This window comes from Tachysurus fulvidraco, chromosome 23, assembly GCF_022655615.1.
Source record: "Tachysurus fulvidraco isolate hzauxx_2018 chromosome 23, HZAU_PFXX_2.0, whole genome shotgun sequence".
Lineage (NCBI taxonomy): Eukaryota > Metazoa > Chordata > Actinopteri > Siluriformes > Bagridae > Tachysurus > Tachysurus fulvidraco.
Window position 1 is genome coordinate 21726664 of NC_062540.1, and position 26905 is coordinate 21753568.

Below are 26905 nucleotides of genomic sequence, written 5' to 3' on the forward strand. Positions count from 1 at the left end.
CAGTTCGGCGACCTGCAGCTGGAGCTCCGTGATCCGAGTCTTCTGCCTCTCCAGGAGCGCGTGCTGCGTCTCAATGATCCGGTTCAGTTCGATCAGACACTCCGCCGCCTTGCTGGGATTCTGTCCCGGACTCGGAACCTGAGCCTGTCCCTGTCCCTGTCCCTGTCCCTGACCCTGTCCCTGTCCCTGACCCTGTCCCGGACCCTCCATCGCGCTGCTGCACTTTAAACTGCACCAACATCCGTGTTTACTGCCGTTAGCGCAGTCCGGTCCGACACCGACATCCTGCTGAGGACCGGACACACTAACTGTACCAACGGGGAACTTTCCCCCTCCTCCTCCTCCTCCTCCTCCTCCTCCTCTTCATCAACACACCGCAACTCCGAACACTGATTCACAAGTGTGAGTCACATGAACCGACTCGTTTCGACTCAAAACAGAGGCTGTAAATTACACGCTTGTCTAAGCAGCTGGTGACGTCACCACTGAGAAAATACCGTGTGGTGCAGAGCGGGAACCGAATAAACAACGTTACAATGAACATGATCATAATATAATATCGATAACATATTTTACTGCTATTTCATCTTCTCTATATTCTCTGAGGATTTTATATATGTATAAAGTGTGTTATATATATATATATATGCTATATGTTATATATAATGTGTTATATATAACGTTTTATATATATAATGTATGTTATATGTGTTATATATATATATATGCTATATGTTATATATAATGTGTTATATATAACGTTATATAATGTGTTATATATAATGTTATATATATATATATATAATGACAAACACAAGTCCACTCCAAATTGTTTGTAATTCTGCATCACTTCATGTCCAGCAGCCGCTTCAGTGTGTTGAATCTCAGATCTCTTGATTTCTTACATAAACAGGAGTCTCTGAAGCTCTTACAGAAACTGGTGAAATAATACATAAATAAATAAAATCTGTTCTTGTCTCTACGACAGAACCTTCACAAATCTGGGCTGAAATTTGTAGCTATTTTGATTGTTAAATATTTTTAGATGAAAACACTGAAGTTCATCCAAAGTTTAAATAAAGTTCTGACTTTTGCTTAAAGATATTTCTTTTTTTTAGTTTCAGTTTTACAGGAGTAACAGATGCTCACGACCTCGTTCATGTGATGAGAGTTCAGATAAATAAAAAGTCCAACAGGTTTAGAAAAAGGCATTTAATCGACAAAAGCAAACAGAAGCAGAACTGAATTAAAACTCACATTGCCGAAGATTCGCCTGTGTGAAAAACCCTAAAGTAAAACCACAGGCTGTTTATATTTTATACACTGCCACAGTCTTCAAACCTGAAAAACCATCATCATGGTACTGAGCCCTGACTTCTGAGGTATCAAGTAAAAACAAATTCACAACTTTTAGCAAAAGAATTCACAAAATTCACAACAAAATTCACATGGAGAGAAAACGTCTGAATACGTGAGGAATCTTGTGTAAAAATACAACAAAAAAAAAAGTTTAAAAGTCTGAGTCTCACAAACAAGAAAAAACTGACAACAGATCAGTTTTAATCACCGTTCAGTTCACATTAGTGACGCTTTAACAGACGAGTGACGCAAACACCAGACAATAAGAGTAAAGTCAGACGAGTTTACAGACGTCTGTTATTCTGCCCCACATCAGCTTTACGTTTCTTTGGGTCAGTAGATTTAACTTTTTCACCACTAAACCTGTTTATCTTCCTCGTTAACCTGCAGTGACTCATTACATTATTATTAATCTGCACAGTAATCTATTACTGAGACTGTTTACATTACGGACCGATTCTGAAAGTGTGCTTGAAGAAAATCTGTATTATTTTAATGAATAAAATAAAAATCCTTTCATTCTGTAAATGGAAATAAAGTGTATTATATTCATCAGGAAACAGTCGGGATTTTTTTTCCCTCTGTCTCTAAAACGAATGATGTCGAGGAAGCATCAGCTCTTATTGTGTGTTCAGAACAGCTACAGAACCCTGAGGCTTGGTTTCCTCCCTCAGATACACCACAACACCAAACACTGCAGAACTAAATGTTGAACCTGAGCGGCATTTTGTCTTCATTACTTAAAAAGCCCTGATCAGCCAGACATCCTGCAGCACACGGTGCAGCGTCAGCATCAGCCATCACACAGACTTTTAGTGCTCTGTGGCTCCTGGCAGTAAACTGTTCACTCAGGGAGAAAGCAGTAAACGGTGCTCGGCCCCACACGCACGTCGCCACGTGAGGTTATCATCGTTAGAATGATTTCTGATGCTCGTCAGGATGAAATCAGATGTTGTGAGCAGACTCAGACTTTTGTACCCTGAATAAAAGCAATTTATCAGATGTCAGTTATTTCACATGAGTACAGGAGACGTGGCCAAGTGGATCAGACCACACACTTTAAACTTAACAAAAACAGTAGAAACATTATTACTTCACAAAAAACTGGCCAAACTTTCACACATCTTCAGTGCTGCATGACGAGGGCGGATTCAGTGAGGACACGGTGGTGCCTGGTATATTCAAAATACTCTAATAATAATAATAATAATAATAATAATAATAAACTACATCACATGATTGACAGGTTTGATGTGAGGTCCAGAGTTTTCATGTGTTCACAGATTCATCACATGGACTGGAATAAAAATGCCCAGAGTTATAAAAGAAGCAGAGAGAGAGAAAAAAAAGGCCGGTAGGATTCTATAAACATCCAAACAAAAAGTACACGGAAAACACCGGTAAATACCAGGAAGCTACACACACACTTAAAGGCACTTGTAACAGCTGGACTGCATGTTTGTGGCTGATCTCAGCGCGAGTTGTAGTTCGGAGAGAACAAACGAAGGTTCGGGCTTCCTCTCAGATCAGAGTGAGGTGTGTGGTTAAAGCGATTCGCGGCCGGAGATGCTGCAGCAGGAAAGAAGCAAGACGACAAGAACAAAGTTACGACTACATTTATAGGACGAAGGAGAAAAACAAAAAAAAAAAAAAACACCCTCCGTGTGGGTTCTCGTCCACAGCGTGAAAAGAAACACTGATTTATGACATGACAGGTGTGTGTGTGCTACCTGGAGAGGGCGGAGTTCTCTGGATGAAGGCAGGATGAGCCGGTGGGTCTTTTGGAGAGAAAATGGAGTGACACACTGCGGAAGACAAGAAAAACACCGGCACACCATCACGGTTACCTTCAGATACACAGAACGCTGCAGAGGAAGTATTACAGACCTGACAAACGGCATCGAGTAACAGATCAGATGACCGGGGAGGAGAATAAAGGGGGGTGGGTGTAATTTGATCTGATCCTCTAGAATAGGAATTGGACAGGATGGAAGAGATTAAATTTTTATATCTAGATTTTCATTTTATTTAGTGTTCTATATAAAGATGGTGTTGGTCACGTGGTGGAACGTCACAGAACGTGTTCTATTAGATTTACTGTGTATATAAACTGAGCTGTGTATTTAACACCAGTCTACTGTTACACATCAGTGTGTAATAAACTGAACACTTACTCCATGTTCTCTGTGTATACAACAACTTAGATGGACTTTTAAAAAATCTGAATCTTAATATGAACACATTTTAATTTGAAAAAAGAAAGAAAGTTATTTTAGAAACATCAGAAAGATTCTTCAATAAAAAAAACAGAATTTTATCCTTTATATTATAGCAGATGTACATCATCAGGCTCTTATTACACTTCACACATCAATGAACATGTTGCTATGGAAACCCATAACACTGGTAATACGAGATGAATCGCACGGCTCACCGATAACGATGACCGCCGTACCGGCCAGGACAGCAAACAGGGTGAAGAACATGACCTGGTACGAGTCCATGAACTGCTGCAGGATCCCGACTCCATCTCCTTCTGATGAACACAAGGTTAGTGTTAACAACAGCACATTTATCATCAACACACTGACCTCTGACCCTGAGAGCAGAATCCACTCTACTGACCTACAGGAAGCTAAAACCCTAAACAATCCCCTCCTCATAATGTTCTGCTTATTGTAATTATAAATAAGACAATAATTCATCTATTCAGTCTCCAGAAATTGACACTAAACTCATTCACTGATGATAAAAGGTCTGTTTAAAGTTCTACATATTTTACACAACACTGCACATTTACACTGATTTCCCTGTGGCCTGTGATGTAGTTTTTCCCTGTGGCCTGTGATGTAGTTTTTCCCCGTGGCCTGTGATGTAGTTTTTCCCCGTGGCCTGTGATGTAGTTTTTCCCCGTGGCCTGTGATGTAGTTTTTCCCCGTGGCCTGTGATGTAGTTTTTCCCTGTGGCCTGTGATGTAGTTTTTCCCCGTGGCCTGTGATGTAGTTTTTCCCCGTGGCCTGTGATGTAGTTTTTCCCTGTGGCCTGTGATGTAGTTGTGTACAGTGACACTGTACTGTGTTAAAGGGACGTTATTACACTTATGTTTTTATGTAAAAGTCTAACGCTGAAATGTTCTCTAATGTTCCTGAGATGTAAGGTGGAGTGTAGAACAGAGCACCTCTGCTGGTGGAGCTGGGGTCTGGGTGTAGGACAGTGATGGGAATGAGCAGCTGCTGTTTGCTGCTGGGACTCGACACGGTCAGAGAGGCAGGCATCGTGTCCTGCAGGTTAAGCAGAGTCACTGTGTATTTGATGAAGCTCGGGTAGGTGGGGGAGACCTCCTTCTCCTGGACCAGGATGGAGGGAGAGCTCGACTTCACCTACAGGTCAAGGCAAGGGCAGCCCCCACGCGCACACACACAAACACACACACACACACACAAACACACACAGTGTTATTCCAACAACATTAAATCTTAAGCTTAATCAAACTGTAACAATAACAAATCATCCTTCTGCTCCAAGTAGGAGGTAACTGAGGTACCTGCAGGTGCTGCAACACTCCTGTAGCACTGAACACACTGAGCTCAGCTGTTCTGTGTTGGCTGCTCAGGATGATGCGTGTTTGATCGGCGTAGAATCCAGGATTCACCAGCAGATCAGTGCCAACTCGCTCTCCTGTAAAACGACTTCCCTCCACACCCGCCTCCACCCTCACACTGCTCATGGACATGCCCAGAACCTTCACCTGCTGCTCCGTCAACGGGCCGAGGGTCAACACACAGCTGTACACACCTGCAGCACAGGAAGTGTCCTCATTCAACCATTCAGTCAGTTATATCAGATTCACTGAGTCTCACTCAGTTTACTACACAATGTCGAAAATCAGAAAAAGTACATCAGGTGTACACATACACACACACACACACACACACACACATACACACACACACACACACACACTCACACGGCTGGGACGGCGGCTCGGCAGTAGCACACAGCGGCCTCTCCAGATTCAATAGGGTGCTATTTACGTTTTTTTTTTAGTTTTTATTTACGGTTTTTGGCCCGACCATTGCTTCTACATGGACACCAGAGACAGCGGTGTTTATGTATACAACCACCAGGACCTAATAAAGTACAGAAATCGTGTTACAACCAACCTGCACGATGAGGTACTGGATAGGCTACGTGACCTCGGCTTGCTGCGGAGACCAGGCCTCCGGTCCCCGGTGTCGCCTGATACCTGAGACCAGGACAGGGGTCCATTTTACTAGCCAACGTTTTCTCCCTGGACAATAAACTGGACTACATCCGACTCGAACACGGAGAGAGAATTGAAACTGCCGCGTGTTTGTTTTCACGGAGACGTGGCTCACCGACGCCGGTGACGTTCCGGACGTCGCCATTCAGCTGGACGGGCTAACTTCATTTAGAGCCGACAGAAATGCAGCTCTGTGCGGTAAGACTCATGGTGGTGGTGTGTGTTTATATCAACACAGAATGGTGCAAGAACTCTGTGCTTGTTTCTACTTACTGCTCATCGTCAGTGGAGTTTGTGACTGTTAGAAGCAGACCATTTTATATACCACGGGAATTTACTACTGTTTACATTGTCGGAGTTTACATTCCTCCTAGCGCTAATGCTAAAGAGGCGCTAAGTGAGCTATACCCAGCTATTGGCAACCTACAGAATGTTCACCCCGACAGACTTTTTATCATCGCCAGAGATTTCAACCATGCAAATCCCAAGTCAGTGCCCCCTAAAATCCATCAGCATGTGGACTTTGCTATGAGAGGTGAAAACACAGCTGGATCTTGTTTACACAAACATTCCCGGTGCGTACCGTGCGGAGCCCCGCCCCCACCTCGGCTACTCAGACCACATAACTTATGCTAATTCCAGCATACAGACCACGCGTCAGACGCTCAAAACCGGTTCTGAAGCAGGTGAAAACCTGGCCAGCAGGAGCCACTTCTGCTCTTCATTACTGCTCTGAGTGCACTGACTGGAACATCTTCAGGGAGGCTGAAACCAACGTTGACTCCATCAACTTGGAGGAGTACACGTCAACAGTGACCAGTTACATCGGCAAGTGCATTGATGACGTGACCATCTCCAAGACCATCACCACACACTCCAACCAGAAGCCGTGGATGACTGCTAATGTGCGTGCTCTGCTGAGGACTAGGGACCCACCCTTCAGAACAGGGGACAGAGCGGTCCTAAGAACAGCAAGGGCCAAACTGCCTCGAGACATCAGAGAGGCAAAGCATGCACACGCCCAGTCAATCCACAGCCACTTCCAGGACAGCGGAGACACCCAGCACATGTGGCAGGGCATACAGGTGATCACAAACTACAAGACAGCTTCACCTGCTTGTGATAGCGACGCCTCCCTCCCAGACGCGCTGAACGATTTCTACCGTCGGTTCAAGGTACAGAACAACGTAACGCCAAGGAAGACCATCCCTCCCCCCGATGACCAGGTACTCTGTCTATCCACGGCCGACGTGAGAAGAACTCTATGCAGTTAACCCACAGAAGGCACCAGACAACATTCCTTGCAGGGTGCTCAGAGAATGTGCAGAACAGCTTGCGGATGTCTTTACGGACATCTTCAACATTTCCCAGAGCAGCGCCGTTGTTCCTATGTGCCTCAAGGCTACCACCAGTGTCCTGCCTCAATGACTATCATCCCGTTGCACTCACACCCATCGTTATGAAGTGCCTCGAGAAGCTCGTCATGAGGCACTTCAAAACCCAGCTGCCACCCTCACTGGACCCCCCACAGTCCGCGTATCGTACAAACCGCTCCACAGACGATGCCATTGCCACGACTGTTCATTTAGCCCTCACAGACTTTAGTTCAGCATTCAACACAATCATCCCTCAGCACCTGATTGGGAAGCTGAGCCTGCTGGGACTAAACACCTCCCTCTGCAACTGGATCCTGGACTTCCTGACTGGGAGACCTCAGTCAGTCCGGATCGGGAACAGCATCTCCAGCACCACCACACTGAACACTGGAGCCCCTCAGGGCTGCGTGCTCAGTCCACTGCTGTTCACTCTGCTGACTCACGACTGTGCAGCAATGCACAGATCGAACCAGATCATCAAGTTGTGGTGTGTCTTATCAACAAGAACGACTAGTCAGCATGCAGGGAGGAGGTGCAACAACTAACTGCCTGGTATAGAGCCAGGCAGTTAGCTCTCCACTAAACATCGACGGACCATCCGTAGAGATCGTCAAGAGCACCGAATTTCTTGGTGTTCATCTAGTGGAGAACTTCACCTGGTCACTCAACACCAGCTCCATCACCAAGAAAGCCCAGCAGCGTCCCTACTTCCTACAAAGTCTGAGAAAGGCACATCTCCCTCCCCTCATCCTGACCATGTTCTATAGAGGGACCTTTGAGAGCATCTTGAGCAGCTGCATCACTGTCTGGTTTGGGAACTGTACGATCTCGGATCGCGAAACCCTGCAGCGGATAGTGAGGACAGCGGAGAAGACTCTCCTGCCGTCTGGAAAAAGGTACCGAAGCATTTGGGCCTCACGACCAGACTGTGTAACAGTTTCTTCCCACAAGTCATCAGACTCCTTAATAACTGAACTGAGCACAACACACACACATCATCTGTATGGACTGTACTCTCATAAAACACAAACACTGACACATCAAACTGTTTACATGCTGTTTTGCACACTTTTCTGCTGTTTTTGCACATATTGTACAATATCTCAGCCATTTCGCACAAATTATACAATATTTCAGTCATTTGCTGTTTTTTGCACAACTATATATTATCCAAAGGACCTGCTGCTAAGGAACTGTGTTCATTCTAATGTTACTGCACGAAATATTGTGTGAACATTCAGTATTTACACACAGCACACACACAGTATTTACACACAGCACACACACAGTATTTACACACAGCACACACACACAGTATTCACACACAGTACACACACACAGTATTCACACACAGTACACACACACAGTATTCACACACAGTATTCACACACAGTACACACACACAGTATTCACACACAGTACACACACACAGTACGCGCGCGCACTCTCTCACACACTCACACACTCTCACACACTCTCACACACTCTCACACACTCTCACACACTCTCACACACTCTCACACACACACCTGTGCTGGGGTCAAAAGTAGTGTGTGTGTTATAGACGTCATGAGCAGAGAAGTCGACGACATTGCTGGTGAACTGCAGATGGCAACTGATGGACTTCTCGGGCTGTAGAGAGACGATGCTTTCCAACTGAATGGGCGAGCAGCTTCCTGTAGAAATACCATTATCTAATAAACAAGAGCTGCCAAGTTTTTGCCTTTAATAATAACTTTAACTCCATTAATCAGTTATTCATTAGATTTGTGCTCCCACATGTGAAGCTCTGCTTGGCGTACCAATGAGGTTGGTTCCTCCTTCTCTGGTGGTCAGGTGCACTTTGGTCTCTCGCTCGTTCCTCACAGAGTCTGAGGGAACCGTAGCGACGGTCCTGGAGACGGTGTTCACAACGACCTGAACACACGTACAATAAATATAATAACAGTCACTCAACACAGTCTAGATGGTCCTTGGTGTTCTGCCCTAGAGTGAAGATGGACTCTAAGCTTTCAGCTTTACACAGTGTGGTGAACATGATGTCACACATTCTGTCACATGATGAATAAAATCATATAAGTTAGATAATGTACTAGATGTTAATATTTATAGAATTATTACAGCAACTAATGACATATATAATTATTTATTATTTACCTGCATTTCTCCCAACTTAAAGAAGTGAGCGCATGTAATGACTCATCAGAACAGTGTATAAAGCATCATAAGGACTCAGAACAGTGTTATGAAGCATCATAAAGAAAACTTGCACATCACCTCTCTGTAAGTGCGCAGTTGTCCTGGTATCTCATAATAAACAGTGACTGTGCCCACATCTCGAGCTACAGCTACACCCGTCTTGGGATGGATCTCCAGGATGGAGCTGGATGATGAGCTCCATGTTCCAGAGAGACCTGACAAAATGTCACCATTAACATTATTACTATTAAATATTAAAATAAATCAACAACATCTAACCAATCAGAATGTGGAATTGAACAGCACTGTTATGAAATCACCTTCATGGCTAAAGAGCCGGGCTGAAAAACACACAACGTCAGCAGGCACCAGGTTGTGGGCCTCAGCCGGCTGGATGGCGTGATGAACAGGAAGACTGACGTAATCCACCAGGCTGCTCTGCTCCGAATCCCAAACGCTCAACAAAGTCAAACCCACATTTACTGTCCTCACTGTGAGAGAACTGTTACTCACATCTTTACCCACCTGCACCAGGTCATCCCTACACACACACACACACACACACACACACACACACACACAGAGACACACAATTTTCACACCCGTAGTTATTGAGCAGCAGTTGAGGAGAGAGTGTATAACAAAGTGAAGTGAAATATTAAGTTTATTTTACATGTTTATTGAAAATAAGCACTAAGAGAGAAATCAGATTCAGAACGTTTCTCTGTATCGGTCTTTTCTTCTCTATTATTTATGTCTCTCAGTTTCAGTGTTTGTCCCCATCTCTGTTTGTGTCTCTCTGCATCTCCCCCTGTCTGCAACGTCTCCCAGAAGGTGAATGAAGCTCATACCTGTTGGTGGAGAAGGTGAGCTGTGAGTTGTGGCTGTGCAGCTGTTCACCGTTGCTGTCGTGGAAGTGGACAGTGAAGGTGAGTACAGAGCCGAGGGGGAAGGCCGAGAACTGCTCCCTGTCCGAGGTGTAGAAAACTGGACTGGTGCTCAGTCTCAGGTAGGAGACGGTGACCACCTGCACACGTCATCAACATGTACATTAACAGCAACTCCAGGACGCGTGCAAACACAGACGTGCGCACACACACACACACACGCAACCACACATTTGCGCGCACCCACACCCACTGTGCACCCACACACATCAGCACGCACCCCCAAACACACACACACCAGCGCGCACCCACACACACACACACCAGCGCACCCACACCTGCGCGCACCCACACCCACACCAGCGCGCACCCACACCCAAGCACGCACCCACACACCAGCACACACCCACACACGTGCACTGGTGTGTACTGACTTTCATTTGTTAAATGTAATGGTGTTATATTTGATGTGGCGCACACATAAAATCGACATCAACTATAACACCATTACATTTAACAAATGAAAGTCAGTACTAACATCACAATCACCACAATCAGCAACACCAGACATACTACATTAACATCAGCATGTTACCATTTCTGGGTAGAAAGTGGGCGTTACCTTCACAGCAATAATGATGGTCTGGTTGACTCCGAAGCTCTCCTGAGCAGTGATCTGTAATGACGCCGTGCCTGCCAGAGAGCCTGAGGTAAGATGGCCGTGATCATCCACATGGACCACAGAAGCTGCATCAGGACAATCTAGAACTTGATACGACAGAGATCCCATTCCATCCCTGAACACACAAGAAAATATTTCACTAGCATCATACTATCTTATGATTTAAAACTGCATCCAGCTTTAATCATTTTATTATTTAATATAAAACATTAGTTTGTAGTATCTAAGTTCTCCCATTCTCTATATGACCCTAAACCAGGGGTCTCCAACCTTTTTAGTAGTTTGGGAAGGAGCAGATTTTTCCTTCTGAGAGCTAATTCTACAAAATAAATCTGGCCAACAGAGACTTGTGTTAAATTATTAGTGATATTTATTTACACAACTTATTGCCATAAACCAGACCTGCTGAATGGGCCAAAGATCATCCACACAACTGAGGGAATGTGCAAGGGAGACGGAGTGAGGGTGGAGGGAACAGTGCAGAAGGTCTGGGTAAGTAACAGTTTACTATGCTTTATAAAGTCGACATGCTTGAGCTGAAGCCCTTTCCTGACACTTGTATAGACACTGTAAACTCTGCCATTGAATTTGTACAACAAAGATATTTACCTGAAGGTAAATATGCTAAATACACAACTGAGGTTTTTGTTAAACTACCGATGTTAACCTTGAGTGTGGAGAACATTCCTGTCCCATTGGGTGTAGACTCGGGTGCTGACCGGTCATTTACTAAGATAGAGGAGTTACACAAAACATTCAATAGGAGCGTCTAGTTTAAAAGTTACTGAGCAATCTGCAGCACGGGGAAACCCCCGGTTCATATTTTCCTTATAATCCTATAATTTCCTATAATCTCTGAATGCTGCCCAGTCAGTCTCTTGGGCAGAGATTTAATGTATGAATTAAGAATAATCATTAAAAGTAGAATCGAGGGCCTTTCTTTAACATTGCTTGGCCCTGAGGACTTTAATCACCAGTATATGTTAAAGTAGAAGATGTGTGATGGATGCAGTAACTCCGAAACGCACTGAAAAAAACCCACTCCAGATTAATAACCCTGTTAAGACACAATTTATACTGATCAGTTCTTATTGTCCGATTTTGTTCTTTCACATTGATTGTATTGCACCGTGCCATGTGGCATGTGGATTGGGTGGCAGTTGAAGGTGGTGGCCTCGGCGACCCAATCCCTGGACACGGAATCTGGCTCTAGGGACATGGAATGTCACCTCGCTGGGGGGGACGGGGGACGCCTGAGCTGGTGCAGGAGGTTGAGAGATACTGACTAGAGATAGTTGGACTCGCCTCCACGCACAGCTTGGGCTCTGGAACCCAACTCCTCAAGAGAGGCTGGACTCTCTACTATTCTGGAGTTGCCCGCGGTGAGAGGTGGCGGGCTGGTGTGGGCTTGCTCATAGCCCCCGAGCTCAGCAGCCATGTGTTGGAGTTCACCTCGGTGAATGAGAGGGTTGTTTCCCTGCGCCTTTGGGTCGGGGATAGGTCTCTCACTATTATTTGTGCTTACGGGCCAAATGGCAGTGTAAAGTACCCGACCTTCTTGCCGTTTCTGGGTGGGGTGCTGGAAAGTGCTCTGACCGTGGACTCCATTGTTCTACTGGGGGACTTCAACGCTCACGTGGGCAGCGACACCTGGAGGGGCGTGATTGGGAGGAACGGCCCCCCCGACCTGAACCAGAGTGGTGTTCTGTTATTGGACTTCTGTGCTAGTAACAATTTGTCCATAACGAACACCATGTTCAAGCATAAGGGTGTCCATAAGTGCACGTGGCACCAGGACACCCTAGGTCAGAGATCGATGATCAACTTTGTATTTGTTTCATCTGACCTCTGGCCATATGGCTTGGACACTCGGGTAAAGAGAGGGGTGGAGCTGTCAAATGATCACCACCTGGTGGGGAGTTGGATCCGATGGCAGGGGAGGAAGTCAGACAGACTTGGCAGACCCAAACATAATGTAAAGGTCTGCTGGGAACATTTGGCAGAGTCTCCGGTCAGAGAGATCTTCAACTCCCACCTCCGGCAGAGCTTCAACCAGATCCCGAAGGCGGTTGGAGACATTGAGTCCGAGTGGACCACGTTCTCCACTTCCATTGTCGACGCGGCCGCTCGGAGCTGTGGCCGTAAGGTCTCCGGTGTCTGTCGTGGTGGCAATCCCCGAACCCGTTAGTGGACCCCAGAAGTAAGGGATGCCGTCAAGCTTGGTTGGCTTGGGGGACTACGGACGCAGCTGATAGGTACCAGAGGGCCAAGCAAGCTTCAGCCTGGCTGGTTGCGGAGGCAAAAACTCGGGTCTGGGAGGAGTTCAGTGAGGCAATGGAGAAGGACTATCGGTCGGCCTAGAAAAAATTCTGGTAAACCATCCGGCGCCTCAGGAGGGGGGAGGAGTGCCCTTCACACACTGTTTACAGTGTGAGTGGGAATCTGCTGACTTCACACGGAGGGTGTGTTCCAACTACAGGGGGAATCACACTCCTCAGCCTCCCTGGAAAAGTCTATGCCAGGGTACTGGAGAGGAGAATTTGGCCGATAGTCGAACCTCGGATTCAGGAAGAACAATGAGGTTTTCGTCCCGGTCATGGAACACCGGACCATCTCTATAGATTGGAGTTAGCCCAACCAGTGCTTTGTGGATCTGGAGAAGGCATTCGCCTGTGTCCCTCATGGCGACTTGTGGGGGGTGCTCTAGGAGTATGGAGTCCGGGCCCTCTGCTAAGGGCTGTGCAGTCCCTATATGACCGGGGCAGGAGTTTGGTTCGCTTTGACGGTAGTACGTTGGACTTCTTCCCGGTGCATGTTGGACTCCGGCAGGGCTGCCCTTTGGAAAATGGTGGCTTGCCCCCTTCAGGTTGGTGGAAAGCTCCTGCCTCAAATGGAGGAGTTTAAGTATATTTGAGTATCTCTACCAGTTGATCCATGTTCCTACCCTCACCTATGGTCATGAGCTCCCGGATACAGACAGCCGAAATGAGTTTCCTCCGTAGGATGGCTGGCGCTCCAATAGAGATAGGGTGAAGAGCTCGGTCACTTGGGAGAAGCTCAGAAGAGAGCCGCTGCTCCTCCACATCGAGAGGAGTCAGCTGAGGTGGCTCGGGCATCTGTTCCGGATGCCTCCAGGATGCCCCCCTGGGGAGGTGTTCCGGGCATGTCCAAACAGGAGGAGGCCCCAAGGAAGACCTAGGACACGCTGGAGAGACTATGTCTCTCAGCTGGCCTGGGAACGCCGCAGTATTCCCAGGAAAAGAGCTGAAAGAAGTGTCTGGGGAGAGGGAAGTCTGGGCGTCCCTGCTTAGACTGCTGCCCCTGCGACCCGGTTCCGGATAAGCGGTAGAAAATGGAATGGAACATTGATTGTTATTTACAGTAAACTGTTACTGTGGTCCAATAGGACTTACTGTTAAAAAGGGAAACCTCTGATATTAAAGCTAATGTTAATGTTAAAAACAGAGACCTGACATTCTATTGGACTTGATGTGATTAAATAATAATATTTTTTGACCTTCATGTTCATGTGTTAAATATTAATCGCTGCTTTAATGTCTACAAAACACCCGTCCTACACCTTCATACAGCACGTTTTTTCATTCAGAGCTTTTTCTTTAGCAGCTTGGGAGCTTCAGTTGGTTTTAGGGTTGCAAAATTCTGGGAGTTTTCAAGGCTGGAAACTTTCCATGGGAATTAACAGAAATATATGGAAGTAAACTGGGAATTTTACAAAAAAAAAAAATGCAGAGTTGCCTATAATAAGGAACTTAAATGTAGTTAAAAAAATCTTGCAGGATTCTGTTTAAAACAACAAGATTTAATGCAATTTAAGTTGAATTTGTACCCTGCGTTCCTCGGTCACTTGCACACAGTTTACTGGAGGGCCATTGAGGCCAACCCCCTGCATGTACTTACATATGTACTTCCATAACATGCACAGTAACACTTTATTTTAGGGTCATTTAACTAGTTGCTTATTAGCATGAATATTAATAGAATATTGGTTATTTAATAGTACTTATTAAGCACATTAATTCCTTATTCTGCATTACATTATTCTACATTCTTCATCCATCCATCCATCTTCTACCGCTTATCCGGGGCTGGGTTGCGGTGGCAGCAGTCTAAGCAGGGACGCCCAGACTTCCCTCTCCCCAGACACTTCCTCCAGCAATTCCGGGGAAATACTGAGAAATACTAGAAATCCTGTCCATATAAATAATGAACAGGTCCGGGTGACAAAGGGCAGCCCTGTCGGGAGTCCCACATGCACTGGGAACAAGTCTGACTTACTGCTGGCTATGCGAACCAAACTCCTGCTCCGGTCATAATGGGACCTGACAGCCCTTAACAGAGGGCCCCGGACCCCATATTCCCAGAGCACCCCCCACAGGTCACCACGAGGGACACAGTCGAATGCCTTCTGCAAATCCACAAAGCACATGTGGACAGGTTGGGCAAACTCCCATGCACCCTCCACCAACCTGGTGAGGGTATAGAGATGGTCCAGTGTTCCACGACCGGGATGAAACCTGCATTGTTCCTCCTGAATCCGAGGTTCGACTATCGGCCAAATTCTCCTATCCAGGACCCTGGCATAGACTTTTCCGGGGAGGCTGAGGAGTGTGATCCCCCTGTAGTTGGAATACAACCTCCGGTCCCCCTTCTTAAACAGAGGGGAGCTTCTGAACTACCTCAGTGATCTCAGATTGGGGGATTGACGAGTCCACAACCGAGCCCTCAGCCTCTGCTTCCTCAGGGGAAGACATGTCAGTGGGGTTGAGGAGATCCTCGAAGTACTCCTGCCACCGTTCGAGAATGTCCCCAGTCAAAGTCAGCAGATTCCCACTCCCACTGTAAACAGTGTGTGCAGGGCACTGCTTCCCCTTCCTGAGGTGCCGGACGGTTTGCCAGAATTTCTTTGAGGCCAACCGATAGTCCTTCTCCATGGCCTCACCGAACTCCTCCCGAGTTTTTGCCTCCGTAACCACCCGGGCTGAAGCTTGCTTGGCCTTTCGGTACCTATCAGCTGCCTCTGGAGTCCCCCGAGCCAATCAGGCTTGATAGGACTCCTTCTTCAGCTTGACGGCATCCCTTACTTCCGGGGTCCACCACCGGGTTCGGGGATTGCCACCACGACAAGCACCGGAGACCTTATGGCCACAGCTCCGAGCAGCCGTGTCGACAATGGAGGTGGAGAACATGGTCCACTCGGACTCAATGTCTCCAACCTCCCTCGGGATCTGGTTGAAGCTCTGCCGGAGGTGGGAGTTGAAGATCTCTCTGACCGGAGACTCTGCCAAATGTTCCCAGCAGACTTCCTCCACCGCCATCGAATCCAACTCACCACCAGGTGGTGATCAGTTGACAGCTCCGCCCCTCTCTTTACCCAAGTGTCCAAGACATACGGCCGGAGGCCAGATGAAACAACCACAAAAACGATCATCGACCTCCGACCTAGGGTGTCCTGGTGCCACGTGTACTGATGGACACCCTTATGCTTGAACATGGTGTTCGTATAGACAAACTGTTCTACATTCTTAACTGTACCCAATACCTAAATTTAATAACTACCTTACTAATTAGAATAGATTACAGCAATCATAGGGAAATATGTTTATTACAATTAAGTTTATTATGTTTATTACAAGCATAATAATGTTTATTATGCTTTTGTGTCAGTCAATTAAAGTTCTACTTAAAATTAAATCAGTCTAGACGTAATTTTTAAAATGTGTACAACCTTACATGCACGTCTGCTTATGACCAAACAAAATGTATATTTATGTTTGTATATGCCCCTCCTTGAACCGCCACCTTGTCGTGGTGGAGGGGTTTGCGTGCCTGAATGATCCTAGAAGCTATGTTGTCTGGGGCTTTCTGCCCCTGGTAGGGTCTCCCAAAGCAAACAGGTCCTGGGTGACAGGCCAGACAAAGAGCGGTTAAAAAAGCCCCTTATGAAGAATTCAAAATCAAGGTCCGTGACATTGCCCGGTATGGCGCAACCAGGGCTTGCATGTGAGCACCTGGTGGCCGGGTCTTACCCCACGGGTCCTCCGGCCTGAAGGAGTGATGTGGGGCCGATCTCCCGTGGGCCCACCACCTGCAGAAGGAACTGTAAGGGGCCGGTGCATTGTGGATTGGGTGGCAGTCGAAGGCAGGGGCCTCGGCAACCCAATCCCCGTACACGTAATCTGGCTCTAGGGACATGGAATGTCACCTCGCTGGGGGGGACGGAGCCTGAGCTGGTGCGGGAGGCTGATAGATACCGACTAGAAATAGTTGGGTTCGCCTCCACGCACAGCTTGGGCTCTGGAACCAAACTTCTCGAGAGAGAGGCTGGACTCTCTACTAGGCGGAAACCTCCTGCCTCAAGTGGAGTAGTTAAGTATATTGGGGTCTTGTTTATGAGTGGAAGGATGGAGCGGGTGATCAAAAGTGGTGAAAAAAGAGCTGCACCGCAAGGCGAAGCTCTCTATTGACCAGTCAATCTACGTTCCTACCCTCACCTATGGTCATGAGCTTTGGGTCATGACCGAAAGGACAAGATCCCGGATACAGGCGGCCGAAATGAGTTTCCTCCGTAGGGTGGCTGGGCGCTCCCTTAGAGATAGGGTGAGGAGCTCAGTCACTCGGGAGGAGCTTAGAGTAGAGCCGCTGCTCCTCCACATCGAGAGGAGTCAGCTGAGGTGGCTCGGGCATCTGTTTCGGATGCCTCCTGGACGACTCCCCTGGGAAGTGTTCCGGGCATGTCCAACCGGGAGGAGGCCCCGGGAAAGACCTAGGACACTCTGGAGGGACTATGCCTCTCGGCTGGCCTGGGAACGCCTCGGTATTCCTCCGGAAGAGCAGGAGGAAGTGTCTGGGGAGAGGGAAGTCCATGCTTAGTCTGCTGCCCCCACGACCCTGCCCCAGATAAGCGGTAGAAGATGGATGGATGTTTGTATATGATATAGTTTATATACATTTCCTTAGATTTCCAAATAATTTCCATAAATTCCTGTAAATTTACCGGAAAGTTTCCACCCCTTTGCAACCCTAGTTGCGTGTTTTCTTGACCTTAATCCACATACTTCAGTTTGTACAGATTTAAGTTTATATAACACTTTACTCTTTTGGTGCTCACTGTGTGAATCATCTGGGTTTGTCCATGGAGTCGACTCCAGGAAGGAGTCTGAATATGACTGGGGTGACGTCTGAATATGACTTGGGTGACATTTAAACAGGTTTATTGAGTAAATTTGATTAATTTTGTACATGATCTCTGTAGCGAGCTGCGAGTGTGTTGCTGCGCTCACCGGTTGGTTTGTAGCTTTAATAAAGAGTTTGGTGACATTAAGATCTTCTCAGCCGGAACTTCTGGATTCAACAACTGCAATTTCTCAAAAACCTGAAAAAAAAAAAAAAAGAAAAAGAAAAAAGACAGAACCATAAGACTGAGTTACAGTTTGGAGACACAGGTAACATCTTTTCTCTGAGTGCTGAGCACAGTTAGAACAGAGAGAACTCTACGGTGTTTCCTGCTGATAGCACCACAACTCACCTGGATCTGAATCTCATCACTCAGCTCCAGCTTGTTGCCCCACAAGTGCCCTGCTTCTGGAACAGTGGTTCTTACCACCACCTTCAGTCCGGTGCGACCTTTACTGCTGCCCGATACACTCATGGCAAAATTGTGCTCAGCAGAAAGTTTAATGGAGGCCTGCGGAAGGTGAGAGAGTTAAACAGAAAAAGATTCTTAGTACCTTAAATGTTTCCTTGATTTAATAACGACAAAGTGACAAATGATTCAGTGATGGTTAGAGTCTCTTCTGTGGTTAAGAGCTGCCACACCGACGCTGTCTGTGCTCCAGACACAAAGATTTTCACTGCACTATATACGGAACTGTGCACGTTTTAGTCAAGTGTGAAGAAATCATGTAAAATAAGGATACGTTCAAAAATACTGAAGTGAAAACAGACCAACGGACCACCATTTGCATTTAATACAGCTTCCAACCTTCTTGGAATAGATGCATATTTCTAAATATATTCCAACTGGAGTTTTGTAGCATTCATCTAGAAGAAAATCTTCTAGTAACTTCAGAGATGTTGGAGCAGGAAACCTGTGTCTTGCACTTCTCTCCTGAATAATATTCAGGTCAGGTGATGGAGCTGGCCAGGGCAGATGTTCATACTCGTGCTCCTCAGAACAAGACTGAACTGTTTTGGCTGTGTTTATGGGCCCATTATCATCTTCTGCAGTAGTTCTGTGTTGTTTAAATCTTTCCTCGTGTTCGTCGGTCCCATGATGTTTTGTTCACTCAGTCATAATGGTGCAGACTGTTGCTCTTCAACACCATACAGTTGTGCTATAAAGTTTACAAATGTTTCTGCTAAATGAGCTCCAAACACCGGTCTGATTCAGAAGTCTGACAATTCTCCTATGTAAACGATGTCTGAAACTAAGCAGGGGGGGCATGGTGGCTTAGTGGTTAGCACGTTCCCCTCACACCTCCAGGGTTGGGGGTTTGATGCCCGTCTCCACCTTGTGTGTGTGTGGAGTTTGCATGTTCTCCCCGTGCCTCGGGGGTTTCCTCTGGGTACTCCGGTTTCCTCCACCGGTCCAAAGACATGCATGGTAGGTTGATTGGCATCTCTGGAAAATTGTCCGTAGTGTGTGAGTGAATGAGAGTGTGTGTGTGCCCTGTGATGGGTTGGCACTCCGTCCAGGGTGTATCCTGCCTCGATGCCCGATGACGCCTGAGAAAATAAGCTCTGCTGAGCACAACGTGTTTTATACGAACACGTAACCTCAACAAGAACAACGAAAAATAAAAGTGATAATCACACCATTATTTTTCCACATCAGCCTACACAAATATTAAGCCCTATAACGATGGGTGTTCATATTATTTAGTCCAAAACCTGTATATATTTTATTAACTTGATTTAGATTTGTTCTGTTTGCTCGCTTTGCATTTTGTAAATTGATCAAATTAAACAATTACAGGGTTTTTACATCTCCTTAAAAAGTCTTAAATTAGATTAAAGATCATGAAAAGGCTAAAAACATTGTGTTTTTATTGGCATAGACCTAAGCTACCAAACACCAAACCTCATGTCGGGACTCCAGCAGACGTGTCGTCTTCTCGGCGGTGGTTTAACTAGCTTTGTACTTCTGTTGGAGAGAGTTTTAACTTGAGAAACTTGACTTTGTCATGGACGTTAACGTAAATCTGTTGGGGTCCTTTAACTAGAACACAGAGCAATATGATAGAGCACAGCTCAGACCGCTGTACGCTGTGGCTTACACACACGCTTGGGGTTTAACAGGGCGCTTAGAACTTTGTATTCACTCTCTCACTGTGCACCGGCACAGGATGTTAATGTGACCAAGTCCAAAAAATCCCCACCATAATTTTGTGGACACCGATGTCTTGGATTTGCCTGCAGTTGAAAGCTATACAGCTCTGACCAGCTGCTGTCTTTGTGGGATCGACAGCCTCTTCATTTCCACCATCAACTACATTTACGGCATTTAGCAGACAACCTTATCCAGGGGTGACTTACAACTGAGGGTTAAGGGCCTTGCTCAGGGGCCCAGCAGTGGCAGCTTGGTGGACCTGGGGTTCGAACCCATGACTTTCCGATCAGTAGCCTAACACCTTAACCACTGAGCTACCACATCCCATCTGTCACATCAACTGACACTATAACAAGGGCCCAATGTGACCCTCTCATTCGGGCAAAGTTTAAAAACTAGGACTAAATACTGATGCAGCTGCAGTGTGAAAAAATGGTGAATTAATTACAAGTGGAATGAATAAACACCTCAGACTACAACTTTGCATCTAGAGCAATTATACACAAGTTTGTTGACAAGGTGTTTCTCTCACTACCAAAACTCAAACACACCCCATGGGGTACAGACTGAAACTGTAAAGTGTATTATATAATCCCAGCATCTGCCCTGATGATCTCTCACCTCTGAATGGCGAGTGTGGACGTCCAGGATGTCTCTCTTGGTTACGCTCCAGTGGAACTTGAGTCCTGGCAGAGCATCGCCGAAGGAGAACGGCGTCTCGCTGCTCGTTAATCCCATCACGTACACTGGCATCTACAGCAAGACAAAATCTTTAACTGTTCTCTTTTGTACTGTGTGATTTTAATAAATTTGTTTAAAGTCACCTAAGAATTAAAGTGGCCTTAATTTAAACACCTTTATACTAATTAACTATAAAAAATATACTTATGTTTGTCTACATTCCTGACGTTCATAATAAGACAGAAGTAGAGAATTATTATACAGAATGAATCTGCTTACCAAAAATATTGGTGTTTAGAGACTAATCTAGAGGCAGAGCCACAGAGTCTCAATCTGTCATGTCATCACATGTCAGTTTTGGACCAATCATGAGTGAGGGTTCACAACAGTGACTTGTTTAGCTAGTTAATGTAGCTGATATATCAGTATGTTAATGTAACAGTATAACACCACCTACTGAATATTCATAAATGACAGAATTACAAATGAGAACTAGATTTGTAAAGATCGCCGTGACAAACTTTGATGTTGGCTTTGACGGTGCAAGTATTCGCAAAGGCCGGTGCATTTTGGAGACGAGTGGACAGAAAGATTGTGAAAGCTACTGGACCGCTAGGGTGCCAATACTTTTGGAGTTGAGCATGAGAATGGGACGTGATCCGAATACCCGTGGGGCAGTTCCCCTCATTGTGCTGAGTGTTTTGATATGTCACATGCTGTGCAAATTTTTGATTTCGCTTGTTTTGGGGGCGGGGCTACACATGACGTCACGTGACATGACCAGAATACCTGTGGGGCAGTTCCCCTCATTGTGCTGAGTGTTTTGATATGTCAGTTGATACGTCCATGTTGTGCAAATTTATAATTTTCACGTGACGTCACGTGACGAAATTTCAAGTTTTAAATAATTTTAATAAAATGCATTCTATCTAAAAACCTTTCGTTTGTTAAATATGTGTGAACTGTGTGTGAGATGTTTGTGTGAGCTATAGTACAAACTAATTAGACGTGGATTGGGACACGCCCCATAGTGATGTTTATGAAATGGATTGCGAATGTGCAAATGGACAAATGAGTGTGTTACCACGGTGCCGGTCTTCATCCTTGTGACGGGCGCTCGGATTCGGACCCCTTTGAGCTGCACCACCTCCACCTGCACGTGATCCTGTAAACATCCACCATTTTAAAGGTTTTAAATCATGACTAATAAACTTTAGATAATGACATGCAGAAGGTTTGATGTAGAAGCCCACAGGAGAATGAGGCGTGATACCTGCGAGATCACCACTAGCTTCCCGCTTTCGGTGTCAATGGCTTGTACGACTCCTGTAACGGTCATGTTGCCCACGGCGACGCCTCGAACCAGACCGATGCTGTTAACTGAAGCAATGTGTGGGTCACTTAAAGAGAACAGGATGTTGGACTGAGGCTGTGGACCTCCTTCTGATGTGATCTGAAATTTGGTAGACAGAAGAGATTAATCATCATCATGTTTAGGGATTATTCATAAGGACAGGAACCACACTGATTTAGGTTTCACACTACAAGCACATTAATACTATAGACTCTACAATAAAATAACTAAATAAAAGCTCTGGCACAAAACGTATTCACTCACCTGCATCACTGCCCCAATGATCATCGTCACCTTCCTTGGGAGCAGCCTGAAAGGTGGGAAAACCTAAAGACAAAGCAACAAATAAGTCAATCACAAAACGTCAATGTGCTCCAACAGAACTGCTATAAAGAAGCATTGAAAGCTTCACCTCGATTTGTTGTGGTGAGGATGTGATTTCTCTCCCGTTTTTATCTGTCAGGACAGCAGAGATACTCGTCTGACCGATCACCAAGCCTTTGACCAGGAACGTAGCCGTGTCCTTCTCATAGTGCTCTGATAAAGGTCTGTTAATGAAGGAGGTTTTTATTATAAAAATAAGAAAAAAGAACCCCAGTGTCAGTATAAATACTACACATTTCGTTTTACACTCACTGCAGAGACACGATGGATGATGCAGCTTTCAGTTTCAGATTCATGTGAGAAAAATATTTGGCAAGAAACGGCTTTTTGTTGTCGTCCAAAACTCGGACGTAGGCTCTCACGGACTTCCCGATCTCCACCTGACAAAACAGTAATAATAACTAGAATGTACATTTCCTAAAGAAGATGTGAATGGTGCTTGCACGTGGCAAGTTCCCCTCATCGGGCTGAGTGTTTTGATATATGACCTGTCCATGTTGTGCTAACTTTTTGATTTCGCTTATTTTGGGGGTGGGAGTGCCGTCACCAGAATACCCGATGGGGTGCCAATACTTATGGAATCATTGGATTGATAGTGTGGAGTTGATAGTTACATGTATTGAGAGTGTCCTTTACATCTACAGTCACTAGGAGAACACAGAAGAGAAGCCGTGCCTGAGCTGCGTGTGCGAGAGATTATTTCTATGGGATTTTTTTTGGCCACTTTTTTGTCCGCTGTGCGAACATCATTGGTTGGATCGCTTATAAAATTCATAGCACACCTCTCCTCAGTGAGCCGGTCGATTTGACACCTCATTCATGGGTCTAGGACAAAAGCTGCGGGACAAGTTACGCGACGAAATTTTGTCCAGCAAGATAATAAGAATGTTACTTTGCAAGCACCATTAAAGATATATTTAACATACATCACTGTAAGTCAACTGAACAATTCACCCGAGGGGGCGCTATACACTGCCTAAGACACTCAATACTGATTTTATTTACAAGTGAAGGTCAGCTGCTCCTCACCTTATCCACCACACGCACATAAACCTCCAGGATGTCTGAAATGTGCACTGTGGTTGTGGCAGGGGCAGGAAAGGTTAAGCAGAGGTCATGGATCATCACCTGGAGGACACCAGGACGCACTGGGACCACCTGGATGTTACACAGCATGAGAGGAACAGATGGACTTCAGGGAAACTTCATTAATGGTAATGAATAAATATAGATTCATGTGGTTTAATGTAAACAAACAAACAAACAAACAAATAAATAAATGTGAGAGTTTAAACTACAGAAAAGTTCACTGTAGAAGTTTATATTAATCTGGAACAGATGACACCCAGGTGCTGGGCCTCAGTCCCATCCTCTGACAGAAGATAAACCCACCTCAGCAGTTCCCCGAGACTCCTGAAACTCCACATTAGCGATTCCCTGAACACTGCTATTGATGAAGAAATAACCAGAGCCTTCCTGCAGCAGGAGCTCGACCTGCCTCACAACAAAACATGGGCATTAGTGCAAGACATTTAATGTTAGAAAGTAGCCCATAGGTAAGGACTAGAGAGAGGTGTACAGACACTACAGGGGACAGTGAGGGACAGGGTGGAGACTGTGGACCGATGATGATGTCATTATGTCAAGTGTAATAATTACCCGAACATCAGGGTGATTATAAATGGAGACAGACTGTGGGGTCACAGTCACATCCTCAACCAACAGCAGGTCCAATGTAGCAGAGACCACCGTTAGGGGCTCAAACTGAGAGAGAGAGAGAGAGAGAGAGAGAGAGAGAGAGAGACAGACAAACAGAGTGACAGACAGAGATACAGACAGACAGGGTGGGAGACAGACAGGGTGGGAGACAGACAGGGTGGGAGACAGACAGGGTGGGAGACAGACAGGGTGGGAGACAGACAGGGTGGGAGACAGACAGACAGAGGTTAATTCAGTCCAAAACCACTCCCTGTTCACTACATAGTTTAAAACATACTGTAATGTAATTAACACAATTAAACACTAACAAACTTCTTTAGATAATTAATGGAGGCTGATCTGTAACACAGACATTAAGGTAAATGTCTTTTAAAGCACCAGCAGAGGAAGTGGTTTGCATGACTGATGTTACTCTGTGCACTTACACTGTTTTTGTGGCTTTCTGAAAACGCTAACAGTCTGAATTTGTTTATTGTTGTTAGCTGTTGCCAATAGCAACCAAAACATCTTCGGTGACAATACACCACAACACTTATACCCTAAACACACACTTCCTCCTCTGCCAGCTTAAAAAGGAAGTGATGGTAGCTGTGTGTGTGTGTGTGTGAGAGAGAGAGTGAGAGAGAAACTTACCCCAGGCAGAACAGCCGCTTTCTCCAGGTGAGATGTCTGGTAGCCCAGCGCACTCACAGTGATGGCTGCTACACCTGACTCATGATGAACAAACACCATCTGACGTCCTGCACATGAAACACACACACACTCTATCAGAAAATAATTCTCATTCAGTATCATTTCTCACCGAGAACAGAACCCTGCAGTACCTTGAAGCTTCTTTTGCTTGGTGTTGGTCTCCTCACTGACGTACAGCTCCATGGGCTTGTTGGGCTTGATGCTGGCCAGCGCTGCTTTGGACGACTCCCATATCATACTCAGAGAGCTAAAGTTATCAAACCTTCTTCCTTGCTGGTCAAACGCCACCACGTCCAACTCTGGGTTCCGGTAATTAGACACAGGAACCTGAATGATAAGAAGGAGACATCAGTAAAGAGACAGGACAGAACAGGGAGAAGACAGATTGTGCCTGCCACACACCATAGTAGAGAGAGAGAGAGAGAGAGATAATAAAGAGAGAGAAGTACCACTTGTTTGTTGTGCTGCAGCAGGGGGCAGGACAGGTCGAGCTGAGAGGTGGTGTAGACAGGGACAAGTGCCAGGCGTGATGGAGGAGCGCACACAAACTTCACTACCGCGGTCTCCACGGCAGGAAAGGGATTAGTGAGAGTCGGCTGATTCCCCACGGTCACTGCCAACACCTGGAGCACCAAGGAACAGGAAATACATCAGTACACACTCGCTCATTCGCACCACAGTAAAGCAAAGCTCTAGCAAGGACAGACCTGCTCCCCGAGGGCACGACACGATGCTCTGACGTGGTGGGTGAAGTAGTTACGGGACGTCGGGCCTGATAGCGTCAGTGTGACACTGTTAGTGTCCTCAGCTGTCAGGTTTCTGAAAAACTTGGAAGGTTCAAGAATCCATGGCTTCGGTCCACCCTCAAAAATCATGCCTTTAGATGAGCCAAGAGTAACGAGAGCAACGGACACTGGATCTACTGCCTGAGAGAGAGAGAGAGAGAGAGAGAGAGAGAGAGAGAGAGAGAGAGAGAGAGAGAGAGAGAGAGAGAGAGAGAGAGAAGATTGTTAGATGATGTAAGAGTTTTCCCTGAACACTTCCCCATCACACTAATCTAACCCTAACACCTCCTGTACAGTTCCCTCTAAACTCACTGCTGGTCATCACACACACCTCCTGATTAAACTCTCAGACAGAAATTATTTCTCTACTAGTGCAAAAAATTTAGTTTTTAAATTCAGATTTCATTCCTTTGTAATACTTTATACTGTTAAATTATTATTTATACTGTTATATTATTATTTACACTGTTAAATTATTATTTATACTGTTATTATTTATACTGTTATATTATTATTTATACTGTTATATTATTATTTACACTGTTATATTATTATTTATACTGTTATTATTTATACTGTTATATTATTATTTACACTGATATATTATTATTTACACTGTTATATTATTTATAATGTTATATTATTATTTATACTGTTATTATTTATACTTTTATATTATTTACACTGATATATTATTATTTACACTGATATTCACAGTGATATATTATTAATTACTGTTATAATATTATTTACACTGTTATATTATTATTTATACTGTTATTATTTGCACTGTTATATTATTATTTACACTGATATTCACAGTGATATATTATTATTTACAGTTATTATTATTTACACTGTTATATTATTTATACTGTTATATTATTATTTACACTGTTATATTATTATTTACACTGTTATATTATTTATACTGTTATATTATTATTTACACTGTTATATTATTATTTACACAGATATATTATTAATTACAATGTTATATTATTTATACTGTTATTATTTATACGGTTATGTTATTTATACGGTTATATTATTATTTATATGGTTATATTATTGTTTTTACTGTTATATTATTATTTATATGATTATATTTATACTGTTATATTATTTACACCGTTATATTATTATTTATACTCCTGATCATTAGAGCTGTGT

The 26905-nt window shown here is 45.0% G+C and overlaps 2 protein-coding genes across 8 annotated transcripts in view; both read right to left on the reverse strand.

Annotated features, from left to right (window-relative positions):
• Positions 1–325, reverse strand: part of iqsec1a (IQ motif and Sec7 domain ArfGEF 1a) — a 94658-nt gene extending 94333 nt beyond the window's left edge. Inside the window, exon 1 of one of the 5 annotated variants that reach the window (XM_027159473.2) lies at positions 1–321. This exon is cut by the window's left edge and continues 125 nt beyond it. In XM_027159473.2, the coding sequence (XP_027015274.2) occupies positions 1–210 (210 nt within the window). In that variant the 5' untranslated portion in view covers positions 211–321. The other 4 variants (XM_047807020.1, XM_027159478.2, XM_047807023.1 and 1 more) reach the window with 4 other exon arrangements.
• An 872-nt stretch (positions 326–1197) lies between these two features.
• nup210 (nucleoporin 210) overlaps positions 1198–26905 on the reverse strand; it is a 34171-nt gene continuing 8463 nt past the window's right edge. For 2 of the 3 annotated variants that reach the window (XM_027159465.2, XM_047806962.1), the window contains 26 exons: positions 25655–25873; positions 25397–25570; positions 25079–25274; positions 24888–24994; positions 24195–24299; positions 23928–24029; positions 23565–23693; positions 22788–22915; positions 22564–22699; positions 22416–22478; positions 22071–22250; positions 21882–21962; positions 20738–20869; positions 18314–18472; positions 18069–18160; positions 10708–10882; positions 10050–10225; positions 9519–9739; positions 9277–9413; positions 8802–8916; positions 8529–8675; positions 4904–5154; positions 4538–4739; positions 3794–3895; positions 3090–3164; positions 1198–2928 (listed from right to left, as the gene is read on the reverse strand). In XM_027159465.2, coding sequence (XP_027015266.1) covers positions 2831–2928; positions 3090–3164; positions 3794–3895; positions 4538–4739; positions 4904–5154; positions 8529–8675; positions 8802–8916; positions 9277–9413; positions 9519–9739; positions 10050–10225; positions 10708–10882; positions 18069–18160; positions 18314–18472; positions 20738–20869; positions 21882–21962; positions 22071–22250; positions 22416–22478; positions 22564–22699; positions 22788–22915; positions 23565–23693; positions 23928–24029; positions 24195–24299; positions 24888–24994; positions 25079–25274; positions 25397–25570; positions 25655–25873 — 3702 coding nt within the window. In that variant the 3' untranslated portion in view covers positions 1198–2830. The remainder of the gene's footprint in view (positions 2929–3089; positions 3165–3793; positions 3896–4537; positions 4740–4903; positions 5155–8528; positions 8676–8801; positions 8917–9276; positions 9414–9518; positions 9740–10049; positions 10226–10707; positions 10883–18068; positions 18161–18313; positions 18473–20737; positions 20870–21881; positions 21963–22070; positions 22251–22415; positions 22479–22563; positions 22700–22787; positions 22916–23564; positions 23694–23927; positions 24030–24194; positions 24300–24887; positions 24995–25078; positions 25275–25396; positions 25571–25654; positions 25874–26905) is intronic. The other variant, XM_047806963.1, reaches the window with a different exon arrangement.